Source organism: Fusarium pseudograminearum, chromosome 3 (genome assembly GCF_000303195.2).
Source record: "Fusarium pseudograminearum CS3096 chromosome 3, whole genome shotgun sequence".
Classification (NCBI taxonomy): Eukaryota; Fungi; Ascomycota; class Sordariomycetes; order Hypocreales; family Nectriaceae; genus Fusarium; species Fusarium pseudograminearum.
The window spans coordinates 1931377-1951023 of NC_031953.1; the positions used below are offsets into that span (position 1 = coordinate 1931377).

A 19647-nucleotide genomic window follows, 5' to 3' on the forward strand; every position below is an offset into this window, starting at 1 on the left:
CGTCCGCTCTCCCTTAGTCAAGCTGGTAAGGGGCGGATTAGTAGTTGGGTCGGTGACGACCAGCGAATCCCCGCTGTTGTATGTTTTCTAGCCTCTCGGTCTCTTTTTTTTGGTGTTTAGGTATGCTATCACTTGCATCAAGGAACTGGTTTGATCTGTGAATTATCATTATGTATCTCTAAAAGTATTTTAGTTTCATTTATGAACATTCTGATGGCATTTTACAACCAAAGGTCCCCTTTACTTGCACCGCCCAACAAATTGCTTACAACGCCAGTCTCAAGACATCACTACACATCCGCCAAAGGACAATGCTCACATTTTTGATATCTGAAAACTTGGACTCATTTCATATGACTCTGAAGCCCCTGACTGGGTTCCAGGCTGCCGTGAATATGTCGGAGGTGGATTCATCCTTGCAAGATGTGCCTGGAGCTCAGCTGTTGGCGCATGGTCAGAAGTCAAACCCGGGAAATCTCTTCCCCCACCAAATCTGGACTTTGATAACATAGCTGTTGGCAATTGTGAAACAGCTGGGGTTGGTTTGTAACCTTGGATGGAGACGCTGTTGCCCATATGTCTAGAATATTCAGGAGGGCCATCCAAAAGTCGCTCTCCGCGAGTCTTTCGTCGGCGCTCTCGTCTGATAAAAAAGAATAGAGCTAGACCAAGAGCTGTAAATACGGCGGCTCCGACAACTCCTCCGACAATTGGTATGACGTTGTTATTCAAGTTGTCTTGCTTTTCGTCTTCGTCACCGGAGCCTGACTCCTTTGCAGTATTCGTGACAGTGGTCGAAGTTGCAGTTGCTCCGGCTGAGCTAGTCGTCCTGGATATCGCTGTAGCTGAATGGGTACTAGAACTGGCTGTAGAATGAGACTGAGAGATAGACTCAGTCACAGTTGCAACGACTAGATCTTTAGCAGCGCTGCAGTAGTACCGAAAGGCGTTGACAGCAGCGGTGGCATTGCCACTGCGTGTATCATCACAGTGATCTCTGACTCTCTCAGTGAGGCTACTGGATATAATATTATACATCCCTGACTTCATGCAGACGCATGAAGCCAGTTCTTGAGGCCCACCGCGGCACAGCCAGGAACTTTGCTGTGTGGTTGTCAGTGTCAAGGAGTTGTCAAATTGGGCATTGCTCTTACATTCATGACAACAGTGGAAAGACCCTTGCGAGCGCATTCATCTAGAGACTTAAACTGTGGGAGAGCGGTGATATAATACGACACTGCGGGACAAAACGTCAGGACGGTCTCATATAGTGAGAGGGTCTGCTGGTACTCACTATCGCCTGGAGGGCTTTTTGGTGATGGAAACGATGTCTTCCCCTCGTTCATGAGACAGAAATGACTATAAAAGTTCTCCGCTGAAGTGACATCTGCATCGTTCGAACAGGAGCGCTTGGCTGCGCCCTTCAAAGTCAAGTTAATATCCCGAACAACATCCTTTTTATTGCACACACAAGGAGCGTTCAACTTGGCGTCCTCGGGACATCTCTCCGATCCCTATTAATGTAAGTTGCCATTTTTGTGTGCTTATAGAAAGTCTTTGAACCTTACCACTCTCATCACAGCATAAGACAATGCGCTTTGCGCACAAGGGGGCATGTATGCCAGTTCGGGTAAATCTGTAATGTATGCATCGACGATATTTGTTGTCGGCGAGGGAAACGTAATGTGTTTGTCCTGATTGCAGTACTTTTGCATCACCTTGGACGCGCTATAAATGTCTTCTGTCGCACTGGAACCGCAACCATGCTTGATATCGTCCGAGATGGCGGAGGTAACTTGATGCATACGAGTCGAGCATATACATTCTTGTAACCCTGTTTTCGAGTCATTGCATATTGACGAGTGAGTATGTCTGGCAATATTGTATGAGATCGCACTGGAGACACAGGGAGCCTGTAAAGTCAGTATTTGGTCAAATCAATCCATGTCAATAACCATACCAGTGCCTCAAATACCGCGAGATCGGTCACATAAGAAACATCTCTTGCAATGGCTAAGCCAGACAAAGCAATAACCGATATGGCGTTCAAATGCTTCATCATAAAGTCGTGTGTTTTACAGTGGAAAGAATCAAAATTAAGAGAATGATTGAACCAAGCACCAACATCTTCAATAGCGTATCTCAGCCCTTTCAGCTAAGCGGCCTAAGGGGAAAAGGAGCACTCCATCTCGCGAATCTCTACGATGGACTCCCCAACCTTCGTCTTGGTGTAAAGCCTCAAACAACGCCTCTCAAGTCTAGATACAAATAGCGTCAAGGCCCCCTGAAACTAGCAGATATGGCTTGAAAATCGCATCACCAGCTTGCATACTTCCCCTCGCCGTAAAGAATGTGAGTCAGGTACTACAGAACTTTAAGTTTCGGAAAGCGTTGCTTATGGTGTTCTCTGCAGCATGCAGACTATCATCGACTTTCACAACCGGCATGTTTCAGATTTGATGGTGTTGAATAGATGGGTAGAAGGTGTATGAAGCCTCCAATCTCCGAGCCTCAATTACTATCAGACGTTACCTTTTCTACTTAGTGGATGGAAGTTATAGTTTTTGTTTTGTTTTACTAATGCATCATACAAACGAGCTGAATTTGTCCCTCATCTTGGTCATCAACTAAGACCTGTGTGTGTGCAGTTTCGCAAAGCCTTGACCACCATAAGCCAAATTTATCATGGACCGAGACCCTTCTGGTGTTGAAAGCATTTGTTTCATGCGCGACACAAGTCTTCATGAAACAAGCAACGTACATCAACCACTAAAAACGCAGGGTCTTGTCTTGAAAGCATAGATCACCCACCATCTCCCAAGGCGGGTGATCATTTCAATCGTCAAAGCGGTTACTGGTAGCTAGGCCAAGCAAGCCCTGCCTGAATCGACACGTCTGAGCTTTCTTTAGGGATCAAGGAATAATTCCCCCAGGTCCCGGCGAGCGGATACTGGAGTTAGTTAGCATTGGAAATTGTTTCTAAATTGGGGGGAGACTGTCTGGTAGCCAACGAGTACTCTATGACCAGCCCACTATCCGTACAACACGGATAGTTAACTGAGGCAGACCTAAAACCAATTGGCTCTCCTGAATTTGGTTAAATTGAACGTACCCTACTGTAACGAAAAATGCAGGTTAAGCAACGCCAAGATGCGAGGTGATGACTCTTGGATGGGGAGGCGAGTCAGGTAGAAAAAGGCACAGCAATGGCATGTCTGCATATAGTTTGGGAGCGTCACTGTGAATACGGCGAGCGAATGTGATGATCATAAGATGATACAGTAGAGTTGCTGACGATGAAATCATGAGACACAATAGCTCCAACGATCATTGACGGGATCGAATGTTGATGGTATGGATCCAAGTCATGTTAAGGTTCACCGGGGTTGGATCTACTGTAGGTACGCTACACACTCACTGTAGACAGTACGTGACGTTGCTCTCTGATCTGGTCCAACTGTCAGTCTAACTTATATAGGTACTCTACTCGTCGTCAGTGACTCTGCACTGTGCTATGCAAATCAATTAATTACCCATGGCTTCTTGGACCGGCTCTTCAATCATCCCGCGGCAGTTGATGGACCGAGTGGGATCACATGACGTCGATAGCTTCTCAGTAACCAGATCATCTCGCGATGTTGCAACGATAGATCTGATGTGATGTCAGAACAGCGACGATCCAGCAAGATACAGCATCGCTGCTAAAGACTTTCTTGGTTGATGGTGTAGACTAAAGTTTGCGACTTGTCAAGCTCTAGCTGCCATGCGACTTCAAGCGACAGGGGGGAAACGGTAGCTAGCCAAGCTCAACAAATTTTTTCACGACGATCACCATCTTCAAGTTCATGATTACGAGACATTGAAATTTTGGTTGAATAGGTAATTTGAGTTCATTGGGTGTGGTGTAAGTAACTAGTGGTAAAATAACTGGCAATTTTGCTCAGCTGTAGTAATATGGTGGTATCCATCCGTAATCCGTTATTGTCCGGTGCCGTTTGCAGTCCCATTGTCCAAAACGCCTTGCTAATACTCAGATAAAACATATGAAAACCAAAAAGACAAAATATGTTGACTAGTATAGCGGCTGCTGCGCACTTTGCAGTCCTGATGGAGTAACTCCCGCTTTCAAATAGAGAAATACAATGAAAACAAAAAGACAAAGAAAAGAGATTCGTAGTGTTGGTGGTTTGTGGATAAATATAAGTTGGCTCAGTGCTTGCTTACAGCACTCGCACAATCTTGGGTACGCGATACCGCGAAGGGCTGTCGTAGTACTCGCTGATCATACCGCCCTGAAGACCCATAGGTCTCCTGGGAGGCGCTCTGCCGTTGAGGCTCTGATCTCTTGTTGCAGTTGTCTTGCGCGAGTCGCGGCTGCCACTTCGCTTGTCTTGACGGTCGGCTGAGACCTGTCGAGAGCGCTCAGATGCTTGCGTATCGGAGGCGGATGTTCTTGAGCTGGCGCGGGAGCGTGATCTTCTGGGGCTGTCCCAGCCGCAAGGCTCCTCACGGATCTGGTCGAGGAAGTCATCATCGCTGTCCTCCTCGTCAGACTCAGGGCGAAAGGTGCTGTTGAGGGTTTCCCAGAGGTCGAGACCAAGGTCATCCCAGATGACAACAGCCTTGAAGAGACGACGGCATGCTTGTGTACCGGCGGTCTTATCGAGGCGTGCAAAAGATTCAAGCTCGCTCAGGCTGGGTAGGTTCTCCCAGGCGATGGAGATCTGGTCGCATTGGTCCTTGAAGGGGGATCGCTCAAGGTAGTAGAGGAGGAAGTCTGATGTCTCGGCCTTTGTTGCGAATTCGGCCTCCTCAAGGGCTTGTTGACGGAGCTTCTCTTCTTTGTCCTTTTGTTCTTGCTCCTGCTGCTGCTTCTGCTTGCGTCTCTTGGGGTTGCCGAAGAGGGGGACTTTGGGGCCGGTGGAAGTGGTTCCTCGAAGCATCGTTGCGGTGTTGTTGTGTTGTAAGTTGTAGTTGTTGTTGTTGTTGTGTCAGGAGGTTGGCCAGATATTGAGAGGAGTAGTCGAATGTGGCGAGTCGAATGGTGGGATAGGGAGAATAATATGTATAGGAATGGTTGCTGGTCGGCTGAGGAGCAAACAAGACAGTCCGTGTGTCAGGTTGTTGCTATAATAAGATCTTGATGTTTATGCAGGCGCATGCAGGCTTGTGCACAAACACGTCGAAACCTTGTTTATAAAGCTGGGAGAGTCCAACTCGTCGGTACTTGGTTTTAGTAGATGTGCAATACCGAAAGGGTAAAATAGTGTTTGGAGGGAAGTGTTGAGATGAGTAACGAAGCGAGACGAGGCGAGAAAAATTAGAGATGGTAGGGGTTTGGTTTGGTTTGGTTTGGTTGCTTGCTTGTAACCCAGACGGATGGATGGGTATGGATATGGATTATATGATATGAGATGAGATGGAGAATGGGTAGGTTGGATCGAAAGGGAAACCCTGGCTCTGGGCTTGGCTTGGCTTGGTACCGTAAGGTTGGTTGGTTGGGAGGTCGCTTACTTGTGATGGATGGATGTTACTAGACTGGGGGGTGTGTGTGTGATGAGGATCCGCGGCTATTTTGGCGATACGGGAGAGGTATCCGTAGTGGCTAACCCAACTAAGGCACTGTATTCAGGTACGTCTTGGTTTACGGTAGCGTCCAAGAGTGTAGGCAACCCGCTCAGTGTCAGGCCTTAGGTTCCGTAGATACGGATACAGTAGAACAGGTGGGAAATCCAGGCCGTGCTTGTTGGATTTCTGTTTCGGAAGTTCGCGGGTCCTTGTTGACGATCAAAAGAGATTTGCAATGAGGGGAAGGGGGAAAGAGTAAATCAAGGGGAAGGGGAAACGCATGTTTTTTATCCGTTGCGTTGCTTCTGTTGCCATGACTTGAAAATGTTTGCTTTTTATTGTATTGATGGATGACATTCGTCCCTTTCAGTCCAGCTCCGTTCAGCTCCATCACTTCAGGTAAAGGGCCCTCCCCACCCCCCACTAGAGAGGCCTAGGACACCTACTTGGAGGGCGGGGAGGGGTTTGTTAGGTGGGCTGAAAGCCATGGAAAGGTGAAGCGCCGCAGTTCAGCGCAGTAGGCCTACAGGCTAGGCGGGCAGGCACCTACCTCGGAGATGCACTAATTGCGGGCATCTACCAAAAACGCCCAGAGCGGATCCGTGTCATCATTGAGAAAACGGACCTAAACAAAAGCTGGTTGCTGTAGGCATAAGAGACGAAATTAATAAGTCAGTTGATACTGCTTAGGCGTTGCTTTTTGTTTATTTATTTTTTGTAGTCTGGAGCTTGGAGGCCAACTTCCATTTCTGGTACCCACTAGATGAATTCTCCTCAGAAACTGGAGACAAGACGAGACGAGACGTCTCGCATCCTCCATCAATCAAGCTTCGGTTTTGGCTTCGGTTTAGTCTGGCTTGACTTGCTTGGCTTCTTCCAATTTAGTCACAACGGTGTCGGCACAATCCTCGTTGCAATCTCAGCCAAGGTAATACCTGCGCATACGTTGTGCTGTTACGGCATATGAATCCGTATTCATTCATCCTGGAAAAATCAATGAATGGCCGAGAACCTTGCTACGTACCCTCCATCCAGTCACCTGGCGCGGGAACAATATGGACCCAATAGGATAAATCCCCCTTGCGTGCGGGTTGATGTATCAGTTCGCTACCTGAACCTTTTGGTATGAGGGTACGGGGCAATCCCTGTCTGCCGACAGCCAATGTCAGGTACCTGTTTCACTCTCTCGGGTCTGTCTGTACTGTGTAGTGCGGTGCAGTGCAGTAGGCACCTAGTATCTATCACCTACCTATAAAGGTATTGTTCACGAGGATCTATGCTTCATGATGATCAGTCAGTCAGTCCGTGAATCAGTCGAGACAAACGGCAAAATCGTGCCGTCAAACAGCACCTCATTTATCAGACCATCATAGGTGGAAGCGGCTATTTCCTTTTCCCACAGTACCACCAAGACTGTCAATTAGTTAATTAGTTGTCTTGTCAACGTTTGGCAGGCTGTCCATCCGCCTGTCCTCTGGTCCCTGATGATCAGCAGCGCACTAGATCTTGTTGGGTCAAATTTAAAAGCCTAGGGCTTGGCTTGCTTCCGGCTAATGTCTTTGATTGTCGGATAACGGGTTAGCTCTTTTGGCAGTTGGAATGCGCGGCAATGTTCCTTGTTTAGTTTTTTTCGTTGCTCGCCCTGTTGGGTGCAATGCGATGCAATACCAGCGAAAGCTTTTCATCGCCGAGCCTTGGTTGACGTACGCGTTCTGCCAATCTATTGAAGCCGCCGCGAATGCCGAGAGAAGCGAAACAAGACAAGACATCAACTATTATTTGTCACAGGTACAGTATTCCAGTCTCATTGGCTAGGTGTCTCAGTCCTTGTCATGTACTGTACTGTCAAGAAAAGAGGAAACAAGACAAGACAAGACAAGATGGACAGACATATGAAGCGCTCCGTTAACCCGTCCGTTCTTGTCCCGTCATTAGTTAGTGGCAGTATCCGTCTCCGCTGCAGTAATATCCGTACCTACTGTACGATCCCGCCCGTGCGAAGGCCAGCAGATATGGGTACTGTATCTCATCTTTGGATTCGTTCCCGTCCAATGGATGCCTCTTCGCCCTGGCTAGTGTCCATCTATCTCGACCGGCCCGTAGAAAGGCTAGGTAATAGAGAGATGGCTAAGGGGGTGGGAGCACGGATGGTCACGCACACAAACGCACGCACGCACACATATACGCAGTCAGCCAATGTTGCTGCCTCTATCTCGCACGGTTGGGGCATCGCATCACTCGACTCGAGATTAGATGAACCCTTGAAATATACAGTTGATAGGTCGGCTTCTCTCCCGGCGGCACAACGGGACAACAAACCAGTGCAGGGGAAACAAGACGAACAAGATGAGACGAGACTCCAAAAGCAAGGGCAAGGCAGCATTCCTTTCGGTTCCAAGAACCCGGAACCACGCAGCAAGTATCATTGAACCGTATTCTTTTACTATTATTATCGCCCCGACAAGGCACACTATCATTATGATTCCAAAGGTAGAACATTCTCTGTGATTCCGAAAGTAACACTGAATGCCAAGAGTACCCTCGTGCTTGTCAAAAAGCCGTGAACGACTGAAGTTAAATAAAGCCATCGCGGCGCAGCCCCGTCTGTCTGTTTATTATTCGTTTCGAAAGATACGTACAGAACAAAATGTGGTACTTGACTCGCTCGCTTGTTCACCGCCTTAAGGCAATGTCTGCACGTACCTGGTGAGCTTGAAGCTCTGGATGTCTCTAGTCTTGGTCCGTTGGCCGATTATCTAACCTTTGATGTAAACCAACGGCGTTAGAAGGGTCGATCAACAGTCAATTAGCTTGTTAGATCCCCATCTGTCCAGTGTCTAGACTCTTGTCTTTTGCCTTGCGCTAAATCAACCTCGATGATTTCATGGTATCCATTCCTAGGTAGGTTTACTATAGCTTCAGATGCTATCTGATCAGATTAGGCCAAGATATCAACTCCACTAACAGACTAGAAAACTGTTGAATCTATACTCTATATTCCAGAGGCGTCTGTCTTTGATCTTTCGGCCGCTTGTTGTCTTCAAGGCTGTATCCCACCCTACTACCGGTGGTTAAACTATTGCACCTCGATATTAGTTAGACATCCTTATTCGTACGCATCTCGCATCCGTCCATATGCAGAGCGAATAGCGAATTTTCATTATCACCGTAATCGTAAAAGCCTATGCCGCGGACCGCAACTGGAAGCTTAAGTTTAATTAACTCTGACCACTTGCAATTCTTCAAAGCAGCTTCCAGTAACAGTAAAGGCTCTCCTCGGAGCGCCCACATACATGAAACTCGAACGCACTTCCTTTTTTGCCCTTGGATTTCTTCGATGGAAGCTTCTACGTTAACTCGCTGCTTACTCAAGGTTCTTCTTCACATACCTACCTCTGGCGGATTTTACCTTGAATTGCGGTTCCGCCGTGGAACGTCCAGAAGGAAATTAGTTCTGCCGATGGAAGCCCGTATACACTTTCTTGCATCAAGAGTCTATTCTGCTTTCTGTTCTGTGGATGCGCACTAGACCACCGCTTTTCACTCCTCTCAAAGTCAAAAGTTGCAGCCACATTCCAACCACCAGAACTAGTGAATGTATACTGATGCGTAATGCTTACCCAAATCCCCTTTACCGGGACATTGATGAGACCCGTGAGCCCGGTACTATACTGGGAGCCGAGATTGCGGAAGAGGCTTCAAGTTCTAGACAAATTTGAGAAGCCATCAAGCCCAGGCTTGCTGTCATGTCTGGTAATGATGGAAATTGCCATGCGGTGTTACCAAAAAGCAAGTAATGACTTTCATCATTCATTCTTGTTCACTAAACACTTGCCAAGAAGACTGTTTCTTCATTCATCGATATGGAGGGGAAGGTGGCTGAAGTCTGTTTTATGAATGTGTGAAAACTCTCATGAGTAAATGAATAGGCAATTGCAACCAGTACAAACTTTGAATGGCCTTGGCACTCCGAGACAATAGAAGTGATATTGTGTTTCTATTGTTGTGTCTACTCTAGGTATGGGTTTGTTTGTTCTCACTTCTCATTCAGGAACCAACTCCGAGACCAGCCTTACCATTAGTGCCCGTAAAGACATAAATCAACCACATGTCCATTTATTGAGGATGAGTTGTGCTTCTTTGGTCGCCACATTTAAGCCATTGATCCTATTGTCCGTTCTTCTGGATTTCCACTCATATTGTCTTGTATCCTGTCAATGACAGTATTCCCCATACCCGTTCTTACTTAGCCAAGTTGAACAGTTGAAGAGGTGTTGACAGCAACAAGACGTTTTCTACCCAGACTGAGGCTAGGGCTGTTTATGCAAGCCAGATTAACCATCACCTTTGCCAGCCGTGAGCCAAGCACGCCTCCACGTCCAACATGATCAACACAAATCAACCCCATCTAGGCAACCTGGCCATGGTCCCCGGCAGTGATAAAACCATCCCCTTGGTTCTTGTCAACTGCCACGCGGATCCGGGACCCCAGGATCTGGTAATTAGCGTGCACTATATAGCTTTTTGAGTTCCAAAGAATCGTCACATCTGGTACTATCATTTTTCGGAAATCTCAAGATTGGTGGCGGCAAGATTCCAGAAGCCAACCGGCATCTCATCTGGAGTCCTAGTCCCAAAAACGATATGCCATGGGGAATCGTGGTAGAGTGTCGTGTGGTAGGTTGCAACTCTCAAGATATAGGAAATTCTCCGAGCGGATACAAGCTATCTCTTCAAATGCCAGTTTGGCAGTATATGCGATAAATATCGGACACGCCCCTTCCCGTCACTCCATCAAGATCCCGTAAAGATCGGCCATGTCAACGGCGGCTTCGTGATGTGGTTCGGCTCTTGAGCTCCGACCCGGACGTACATGTCAGAGTTAGTGTTGATATGTTAGCTTTATGAGTCGAGTTGAGGTATGTAGAAGCCACAAACAAGCTCTTCTAGTAATTTCTAGAGATTAAACTTGGGTTGAAGATGTTTCTTCAGGAAAATACGGTGTACCTGACTCTTGGCAGAATTCATCGAATGCCCATTTGTGAGTCTGAGCTAGCTGTACGAGTTGGTGACTTGATAGACGAATTTCAGATATTCGGCATCATTTCTTAAATAATAGGAGAACAGTTTAACAATAACTATTTTACATTGCAATGATGCAATGATGCAATGATGCAATGATGCAATGATGCAATGATGAAGCTGGAGTACCGTTGTTGCTCATTAATTCATGATTTAAAACAAAGACTCCCCTCCAGTTGTAGTTACACAGGCTCGAGCATTGTTGGGCAATCCCATCTTTGCAGAGTAACTGCGCGCATGGATGACAAAAGAGACTTGATTTCTTAGTAGTATATGCATTCTTTCAACTATTTGAGTGTTTTCTCGTGTGTTCTGCTATCGTGCGATAGTGTATCACAGAGTGTTGTGTTGGCTGCAAATGCATATTATCAAAGGTTCAAAGGTCTCATTCAAGGCCGGCATAAAGATAAATAAATCTATAGAATAATTCCTATCAGTTCACCTGAGTTGTACGTGCGCAGATGCTCAGGCAGGCAAGCAGTGGCTGCCTTGCAAGTCACTGCTGGCTGGCACCTCCAAATGTGAATACCCTCGTTTCCATCCGACTGCCACTGCCATGCAGCTGTCACAGACAGATCTTAGTCGCACTTTTTACAAACGCGAAAAAAATAAAGCATCCCCCCAGCAATGGCTTGATGTGAACAACAAACGCTGCACCTCTCCTCTCTCTCTCATCTCTGCAGTTGACTTCTTTCATCCTCTTGTTCACAGTAACATCCCCCCACAAACCAACTGTTCAGAACATTCAGTCATTCACAAACCACTAATTTTCTTCCACCGCTACCTGATCAGGAAAATTATCTTTCATCCCTCATCACTTTATCACTCACTGCCATCTATCACCAACTTCGGTTACTCTCAATCACCGCCAACATGCTTTGGCTTCGAAAGCCCCTTGGGTATGATCCCAAGGACTTCCCCAACTACAAACTTTACCAAGATCAAGACACTGGCTTCCAGCGACTTGTGAGGCAGTGGCCTGCCATCTTTACCTTTATCGCGTGGTCTTTCACCTTTTTGGCTTCCATCCTCACCATCATCAACGAGTGGTTCTGCATGATCGTCCGTGATCCTCTTCACTACAACAAGGCGACTGAGTGGATCATCAAGCAGTACCAGGCATGCCCTACTGTGTTCCAGATGAGCTATGGAGCTCTCATCACTTTCTGGTTCTTTCACGTTTGCTACCGTATCGGTCTTGTGATCTGCGACGTTCTTGTTGATGCCTACAACGATCCAGTGTGGGCTGCCCATCAGGTCTTGGCTACCTCATACTACATCGAGCATCTCTTCTTCCGCGGCGGCACTTTCATCACTTGCGCCATCTTTAACTTCGCTTGCTCTTTCATCGTCCTAATCTACAACATGTCGGTCCACTCCCTCAGCGGAGTTATCGTCTTGCTCATTGCGGTTGCTCTCTTTCAGCTACACTATTACCTCTTCATCTACGACACCAAGGTCACCAAGCAACCCCCTAAGCCGCTCAAAGGCATCCTCAAACATTCATCATCGGACACAACCCAGTCCCCAAAGACCAACAAGGGACGCTACCAAGTATCTACACCTCCCACGGGATCTTCGCTCCAGAGAATCCCATTCAACCCACCATGGCGAAGCAGCCCCGGACGCTGCTTCCGGGCCCCTACACCCTCGACTACATCCTCTTCCAGCTCATCATCTACTGACCTGACTCCTTGCCGACGACGACCTAGCCCCAAATCCAACAAGCCTCCTGGAGCCTCATATGTCGCAGTATCACCTAAATCTGCAGAGAAGCTCCGTGCTGATGGCGTCGGAGTCCCAGAGCCCACCAGAGAGACAAAGTACTCCTTCACCTCACCTGACAGCAACGAACGTAATGCCTACGTCCGGCGACGAATGCAGCTCCGCTTCCAACCCCGCTCCCCTAAGTTCAAGGAAGTCGAGGAGCACAAAGCCGAGGCTGACGATGAGGCTAAGTTTATCCATTCTATCGTCCCTACCAAAACCCAGTGGGTTTACTCCGCTCTTGATGCCATCGAGCGAAGAATCGCAAACATCACAGCCGAAGTCACAGAACTCCGCACACAGGTCGGCTCTTTCAAAGAAGCCGGCATCGTTCTACCTATCCCCGAGCCCTCAGATGAGCCATCTGATGGCCCATCAATGTCACCCCGAACCCAGAAGCGCAATGCCACTCTGACTGAGAGAGACCGCATCAAGGCCGCCATGGCCCAGTACATACCCGCCATCGAGAATGCTGCAGTGGCCATCCTGAAGCAACAGCATGGCGTCGAGGAGCTGCTGGCCCGAATTGAAAACCTGATTAACAAAGCGGCCAAATCAGGATGCTCCATCTCCCGCGCCATGTCGGGAGAAGCGGACGACTACAGAATCAAGATCAAGAACATCTTCGGCGATGCCAGACAGGCACTGATCAAAGCCCGATCCATCGAGGAGGTTTGCGAAGATCGCCGCGTGAAGCTTGCGGAAGAAGCCAAAAGACTAAAGCGTCTGGACCGAGCTCACCTACTCTTGTTAAAGATCAATGCCAAGAAGCGAGAGATCGAAATGAACCGCCGCTGATAAAACCGAGAGTCAGAGATGAAGGGTTGACAACTGATGATACATACCAGTTGTCGTGTAACAACAAGAACAACACCATTAACAACGTCCTGATTGAATTTACAGGACGAGTTTTACTATGGAGTTGGGGACTATAATGATGTGTATTGTGCTTATAGAGAGCACGGATGAAACGTGCATGGATGGGTTGCCAGAGGGTGAAGGATACACCAGGGCCTGGCATTATGTAGTTAATACTACGATAGATTAATTATTTTGAGATGAACCATGTTACTGTTACAGTGATTTCTGATTAATTAGTGCTGAGAGTGATTATCGTCATAGTCCGGGCTTAACGACAGGATGTGTAATATAACTTGTGATGCGAATCTTGCCTGATGAACTTGACACTCTTCTGGTATGCTTACACAAGATGGCTCACGATTATAGACGATGATGGATCAGATGAAGTATAAGTATTCATGTACTTGATATTGACAATCTCATTGATTGCCAATCTTTGTATGTAAATTGGGTATCGCACATAAACAACGCATGTAGTCATGAAGACAGATTCAGAACTATTTCATCCCTAAACCAGTTCCGCAACCAGCTCACAAGAGCAGAACAGATGATCATCAAGACCACCTAAGAAGAATAAGATAAACCCCGTTTAATAACCAGTTGACTCAATCCCGTGGATCTCCCAGTAGAGACCACCCATCCTCCTGCCCTCTTCAGGCTTACACTGGACAGAACCACGAGCTGCCATCTCCATACCATCAGAGTTGTTGAGAACGGCCTTTCGCATGATCCAGACGATGTCCTCATCACCAACCATCAATCCCGCATCGGCGCGGACGGAAAACGCACAAGAGCCAGATTTGACGATGTCGACGTGGCCGTCTTTGAGGCCATACTCGCCGTCGTCTTCACAAGCGCGGGGGACGAAGAAAGTGCCGTTGCGGGATCCGAAGCTGGAGAGCAGTGCAGCGCAGTCGCGGTAGTTGGCACGCTTCATCTCCTTGGGGCTCTCGCGGCCGACGTAGGTGTCCTCATCGCAGACCTTGACCGATTCAGGGCTGGCGGACCAGTAGGTGACGGGATCACCAGAGGCGGTAGGAGCTGCAGTCGTGACGGCGATCATATCATCTTTAGTGGGCGTAGCAACAGGTGCAACAGCAGGCGCAGGCGCAGCGGCAGCGAGACCAACGAAGACGGTGATGAGGTTGACGAAACGCATTTTCGGTAGTTGTTGCTTTTTTTCTTTCCTTTTTCTTGGTCGTGATGTTGATTTGTGGAAGTATTTCGGTGGAGAGGAAAAATGGCGATGAGAATCGTATGGCGGAGAAAATAAACACACAAGTCGATTGTGAGTGATTCAAAGAAGTGTAACGGGCCAGCGGGTGATCAACACCGATATTGTTAAACGAGTGACTAGAAAAGAAACGCAACGCGCTGCGGGCGAGAGAAGAGAGAAGAGACAGAGCAAGCTCTTGTTTAGAAAGCGAAATGTTTCAACGGCAGTTGAACGGGAAGAGAGAGAAAAGAAGAGGGCGGGAAACGAATTATTTGAGATGGCTAGGTACGTTTGAGATGCAGGTGACTCTGGAAATGCCGGTTGATGAGCGATCAGACAGTTTCAAGTAGAGTGGACGAGTATGAAACACGGATCACTACGGAGATCTGGTGATGATGATTATTATTTCTTTTCTCTGCAAGAGGATGTATTCTCAGGAATAGACTCTACAATATTTTCACCGGGAAAAAATTACCGCACTGGATACTTCATTGATATTGGATTTTATGTCTCACCAGGTCATGTTGACGGCCGTTGATAGCTGCAGCGGGCTCTATTAAATTGCGATGATCACTGAGTGGAGGAGGATCCTTTGGTGTTTGTCTAGATAGGTTTATGGACCAGGCTGGTTGTTTCGTGTTTAATGCTGCATTTATGCAGCCACACCAGATGACGAATGAACGAGAAAACATATGAGCGTTATGTAGAGATGAGAAATGATGGATGACTATTTTTAAATCAAATGATAGTATATTCGCGATGATTCCTTTTGTTTCAGTTAGTGGCTGATTAGGTCATAGCTTATATCTGAGTAATTGAGATATCTGAGCACTTTCAAGGGTTAGAAATGTATGTAAATCTTCTTTGGTGGAAACGAATTGGGACTTGTTTTGTCTTTGTTCATCTTTGCCAATATCTTCACCTTTGAAACGCTCCATATGCACTGCCTTGGCCAGATACCTTGCGCATAACACAATATAGCCTCGCATCGAGTTGAGATCAGCGTTCCTGCATGCTTGACCAACCAGCTACTGGTACATAACGACAGTCGAAGCCAAAAACTGACATGTAGTTGGTCTTGATACAACCATAATTCATTCTCCCCATAATACAGTTAGTTACCCTTGCAAAGTTTAAAAGACCTTCCATGTTACATGGTACGATGCAACTTTCACGATGAAAGAAAGTTATTGTCTTCTCCAGCATTTCAATTGCTGTAATCCCCCCGGCCCGACAGTGGAGTAGAGTGACGCTTCAGTGGGAAACCCCCTCCGCCCCCCACTACCCTGTAAGCACTCTCAGCGGTTCATTGCCCCCGATCTAGGGAGCTTGATGACGCGAGAAGCATTGACCAACCACGTATTTGCCGACCGATTATGTTTTTGTTGGCCGACGGGAGTTGAATATGACTTCATTCTTCCGTGGATCTTTTTTTTTATATACTTTTACAAGGCAACCACGAATACGTCTTGCCCGGAAGATGGATTGAATTGGATGTGAAAAGCCCGATTTTTATATTCAGTTCTTTCTGGTTCAATTCTCTCGATTGATACCAACCACCATTGAGAAATAGATAACTTATTAATGTATGTAGGTAGCTGTTGAATCACTCGACCCTCCCTCATGTAGTCTATTAAGCCCGTATATACCCCATTATGGGGTCATTCAACAAAATCTCGGGGTCCTTTTCTTGGCTCCAGTCTTGGCTCCACGTAAAAGCAACGATAGACAAAGGACAAACAGCAAAAAAACCTGAAAAGTTGACACACATTACGGTTGGCGCATGTGACCCCTAAAAAAGAAGGGCCGTTATTAATGATTACTAGGCACGATGATGAAGGAGGAACGGTGATCATCGGCTTGTGTCCATTTGCTCGGAACGTCGGCCAAGGACTACAGGACCTGAGGACCCCTTCTTTTCCCACTGCTATTCGGTGTAACTCAACTCACCGTTGCTTGACTCGATTCCCGAGACCCGGACAAGCTGCCATGTCTTAGTTGGGGTTGACAACCGCGGGGCCCAGTTCTGGTGCCAATACCTGATATCATCGTCATCATGTACCGAAGGAATGGATATTAACTAACAGAAAATTGTCAGGTGAAAGGAAAAAATGAGTGAACGAGGAAATCATTCGATAGTCAATCAAATCCAATTCTTGGTCTCGTGTGCTTATCATTTGTAAATTTCCATCCTCTTCAAAACTCTTTTCCATCCTTCTCTTCCTTCTCTTGTCATCCTCACTTATACTGTTCAAGTCTTTCAAAAGCCCTTTCGTCATCATGAAAACTGCCTCTCAACCTTCAGCCCCTCACAATGTGGGAAGCAAAATAAAACATCTTGTCGGCAAGATCCGACGCCACTCAAATCCCCCACCACCCGAATCCTCTTCAGCTTCTCCCTCATCAACCGCAAACCCATCTCGAGAATCCTCATCATGTCCCCTGCCACACATTGGCAGACACAGCCAACGGAACAGCCGTCGTGGCTCAGCCTCCGAGGAAGATGAACGCGTCCACGACCTTGAGCTATGGAATGCAGCTTACGACGTGCTCAGGAGAGACCACACATCTTCTAGTCTTGTACTTGCATACGAAAATATCATTTCACACGCCTTGCCTGACTCACTAAGACCGGGTCACAATGGAAACGGTGATGGTCTACCAACGGATGGCGATAGGAGGGCTGAGTTGATGATGATGATTGCAAAGTCTGGTTTGGAGCGCGAGGTCAAGGAAGTTTCCCAGACAGATTCGGGTGATGGCGAGGCGAGAGAATATGTGATTCAGACGAGGTCGATTATTGCTTCATTATTAGACGACCAGCCCAGCGCCGCCATCGCATGGGCGGGTTTCTGCTCTCTAACACCTGTAGGATCCAATGCCAATTCCAACCCACTGAATCAAAACGCTAACTAAATCACCAGCTACTTCTTGATCCTCTCCTCCGGCACGAAGATATCCGTCAAGGCTTTGTCCATATCACAAACGCCATTCCCCACTACATGACACTACATCGCGCACTCCATCCTTCATCGTGGACATCTCTCACCGAGTTCCAACGTCTGCAACCGCACCTCCATCAAACCCTGTTAAACCTCTATCGTCGTATCCTTGAGTATGAGATGAACATTGTATGCGCCGCCGCGAGCGCCTGGAATATGGCCGCCCGCAACGTCGTTGACTGGCATGGCTGGAAAGCCAGGTCAGATGCTGTGCGAGACACCGACGCTGAGCTGATGAGTCAAGTCGATAAGAGTGGTACAGATGAGGCCAAGGCGCTCATGGAGGTCCAGAGAAAGCTAGACCCTGAAGGAGGAGGGCGTGGTGAACCAACAGACGACACTTTAAATCACAATATTTGAATTCAACAAGCGAGACAAACAGCAAATGGGAAATGGTATCACGAAGCGAGTCTATTTCTTCTTTTTCTTTATTTTTTGTACGTAACAAGTCGATTGATTTGCTACCAATAGTTACATAAGAGATCTATTCATTTTTACTTACCCCAGCCCAAACTCCAAGTCCCAAATTCTTTGACTACCTACCTGAGGCCAGTCCGCACTTTTATCCGCATTCTGTCTACCAACGAGAATGCTACATTTTCTTGACGGAAACCTGAATCGACATCTCGCCAAAAACAAACACCGAGATTACAGCCCGACGATCCCCGAATTTGGGAGAACACCTTGCATGTCAAGGTCACTCAGGCTGCCTTGGTACTCGTTCAGACGTCGCTGCCAGATACTGACATCTGTTTGGAACCCAATCGCCCCCATCATAGCTGACCATCCGGGCACCTGATCACGAGTCACGAGTTCGTACACGCGACAAATGATCTGATGAAACTCGGCCTGAGGCTTCATTGCAACCGCGTACAAGTGTCGCACCAGGTCAGCCCAGCCAGCGATGAAGTCAACGTCAAACATGGACTCTGGGTATCGGAATTCAAGGGTGTCGTACTTGGTCACCACCAGCGCACATCGAGTCGTTGTGTGCTTGTCGCCTTCATCGAATTTGCGGAGCGCTACCCCGAGACTAACGAGGTTGGGCTCAGACCACAGACGTCTCATGGCTCCAAGAAGGCGTTTGTCGACTTTCTTACGCCAGCTCAGTTGTGTCATGGCTTCTTGGAGGACATGGATGAACGCCTCACCATCGCTCATCAACGAAGGCTCTCCATCTTCGTGGGCGATTTTGGACTCAACACTGATACGTGCTGAGAAAGGGGAAGAAGAGCGGAATGGATGGCACAGCGGATACAGCAGGGTGTCCTCGAGCAACCAAACCAAGCTGGCAACGCGCAGGGCTGTTTCGAGCTTCATGTTGCCAGCGTCGTTGACGTGAAGGTGAAACCCACAGTCAGAATTGAGACCAACTATCATGTTGGCCTGCACTGCCTTGAGGCACTTTCGTAGAGTAGGTAGCCCCTGGTTGAACTCTTCAGGACGGATGAGAATCGGGCTGTTGAGTTCAGTTCCGAACCAGTCGTACTTGTCAGAAGGTGTCTTTCCAGACTTACTAACGCAGTCCTTGGTAATATGGATCTCGGGGACGACGAACCAAGTGTCGGTCTTTTGGACTGGCCCGGCCATGTCCGTAGCTACCCCCTGATTCCATACTCGAATGTCTCCGCTATTACCAGTGAGCGGGAGAACTGACGTGCCAGTGAGCTGGACAGGGTCTGAGGGCTCAGGCTGGCAAAAGTCGCACGAGACGGCAACACCGGTGCTGGCGATTGTGTCGCAAACCTTGTGGATGACTGGAGGCTTAATGATTGTGTAGTCTCCCATCACGAGACCCATATAAGCCTCCGGCGAAGAGGGACAAGCCCATCGAGTCTCGTTCCACGCAGGATTGGTGTCCGCAATCTGCAGTGCAACCATAAACTCCAGCTCGATGCCAACGCAGATCGAATCGAGGGCCGACATTTTGACGGTTGAGTCGAAATGTGCAGGAAGTTCTTCTCTGTAAGGAAAATCCATGTCTGCCTGAGTGTTGTGATAGTTTTTCAGCAGTAGTAAAAACGATGTTGGTGAGCAAACAGACGAAACTTGAGCCCGCAAAGGGCCATGTTTTACAGTAGAGACTTGCATCTTTGAACAAAAGAGAAAGAGTTGAAGAATAGAGAACAATGGTGCTGTTTCTCACGTCTT

The 19647-nt window shown here is 47.7% G+C and overlaps 6 protein-coding genes across 6 annotated transcripts, besides 4 other annotated features; 2 read left to right on the forward strand and 4 right to left on the reverse strand.

The window, feature by feature from the left end:
- Window positions 1-89: a repeat region.
- A 79-nt stretch (window positions 90-168) lies between these two features.
- FPSE_09251 (uncharacterized protein) lies at window positions 169-2059 on the reverse strand (the record flags this gene model as incomplete). The annotated part of the gene is made up of 6 exons (XM_009262368.1): window positions 169-178; window positions 320-1104; window positions 1155-1237; window positions 1295-1514; window positions 1569-1913; window positions 1961-2059. The coding sequence occupies 6 exons, from the start codon at window positions 2057-2059 to the stop codon at window positions 169-171; spliced, it is 1542 nt and encodes a 513-aa protein (XP_009260643.1).
- A 2161-nt stretch (window positions 2060-4220) lies between these two features.
- FPSE_09252 (uncharacterized protein) lies at window positions 4221-4943 on the reverse strand (the record flags this gene model as incomplete). Its single annotated transcript, XM_009262369.1, has 1 exon — window positions 4221-4943. The coding sequence occupies one exon, from the start codon at window positions 4941-4943 to the stop codon at window positions 4221-4223; it is 723 nt and encodes a 240-aa protein (XP_009260644.1).
- Window positions 4944-4951: 8 nt separating this feature from the next.
- Window positions 4952-4990: a microsatellite.
- A 344-nt stretch (window positions 4991-5334) lies between these two features.
- Window positions 5335-5358: a microsatellite.
- Window positions 5359-7414: 2056 nt separating this feature from the next.
- Window positions 7415-7449: a microsatellite.
- Window positions 7450-11523: 4074 nt separating this feature from the next.
- On the forward strand, window positions 11524-13215 carry FPSE_09253 (uncharacterized protein; the record flags this gene model as incomplete). The annotated part of the gene is made up of 1 exon (XM_009262370.1): window positions 11524-13215. One exon carries the CDS (start codon window positions 11524-11526, stop codon window positions 13213-13215), a length of 1692 nt encoding a protein of 563 aa, XP_009260645.1.
- Window positions 13216-13867: 652 nt separating this feature from the next.
- Window positions 13868-14437, reverse strand: FPSE_09254 (uncharacterized protein; the record flags this gene model as incomplete). The annotated part of the gene is made up of 1 exon (XM_009262371.1): window positions 13868-14437. One exon carries the CDS (start codon window positions 14435-14437, stop codon window positions 13868-13870), a length of 570 nt encoding a protein of 189 aa, XP_009260646.1.
- A 2337-nt stretch (window positions 14438-16774) lies between these two features.
- Window positions 16775-17856, forward strand: FPSE_09255 (uncharacterized protein; the record flags this gene model as incomplete). Its single annotated transcript, XM_009262372.1, has 2 exons — window positions 16775-17362; window positions 17419-17856. 2 exons carry the CDS (start codon window positions 16775-16777, stop codon window positions 17854-17856), a joined length of 1026 nt encoding a protein of 341 aa, XP_009260647.1.
- A 288-nt stretch (window positions 17857-18144) lies between these two features.
- Window positions 18145-19422, reverse strand: FPSE_09256 (uncharacterized protein; the record flags this gene model as incomplete). Its single annotated transcript, XM_009262373.1, has 1 exon — window positions 18145-19422. One exon carries the CDS (start codon window positions 19420-19422, stop codon window positions 18145-18147), a length of 1278 nt encoding a protein of 425 aa, XP_009260648.1.
- Window positions 19423-19647: the final 225 nt, after the last annotated feature.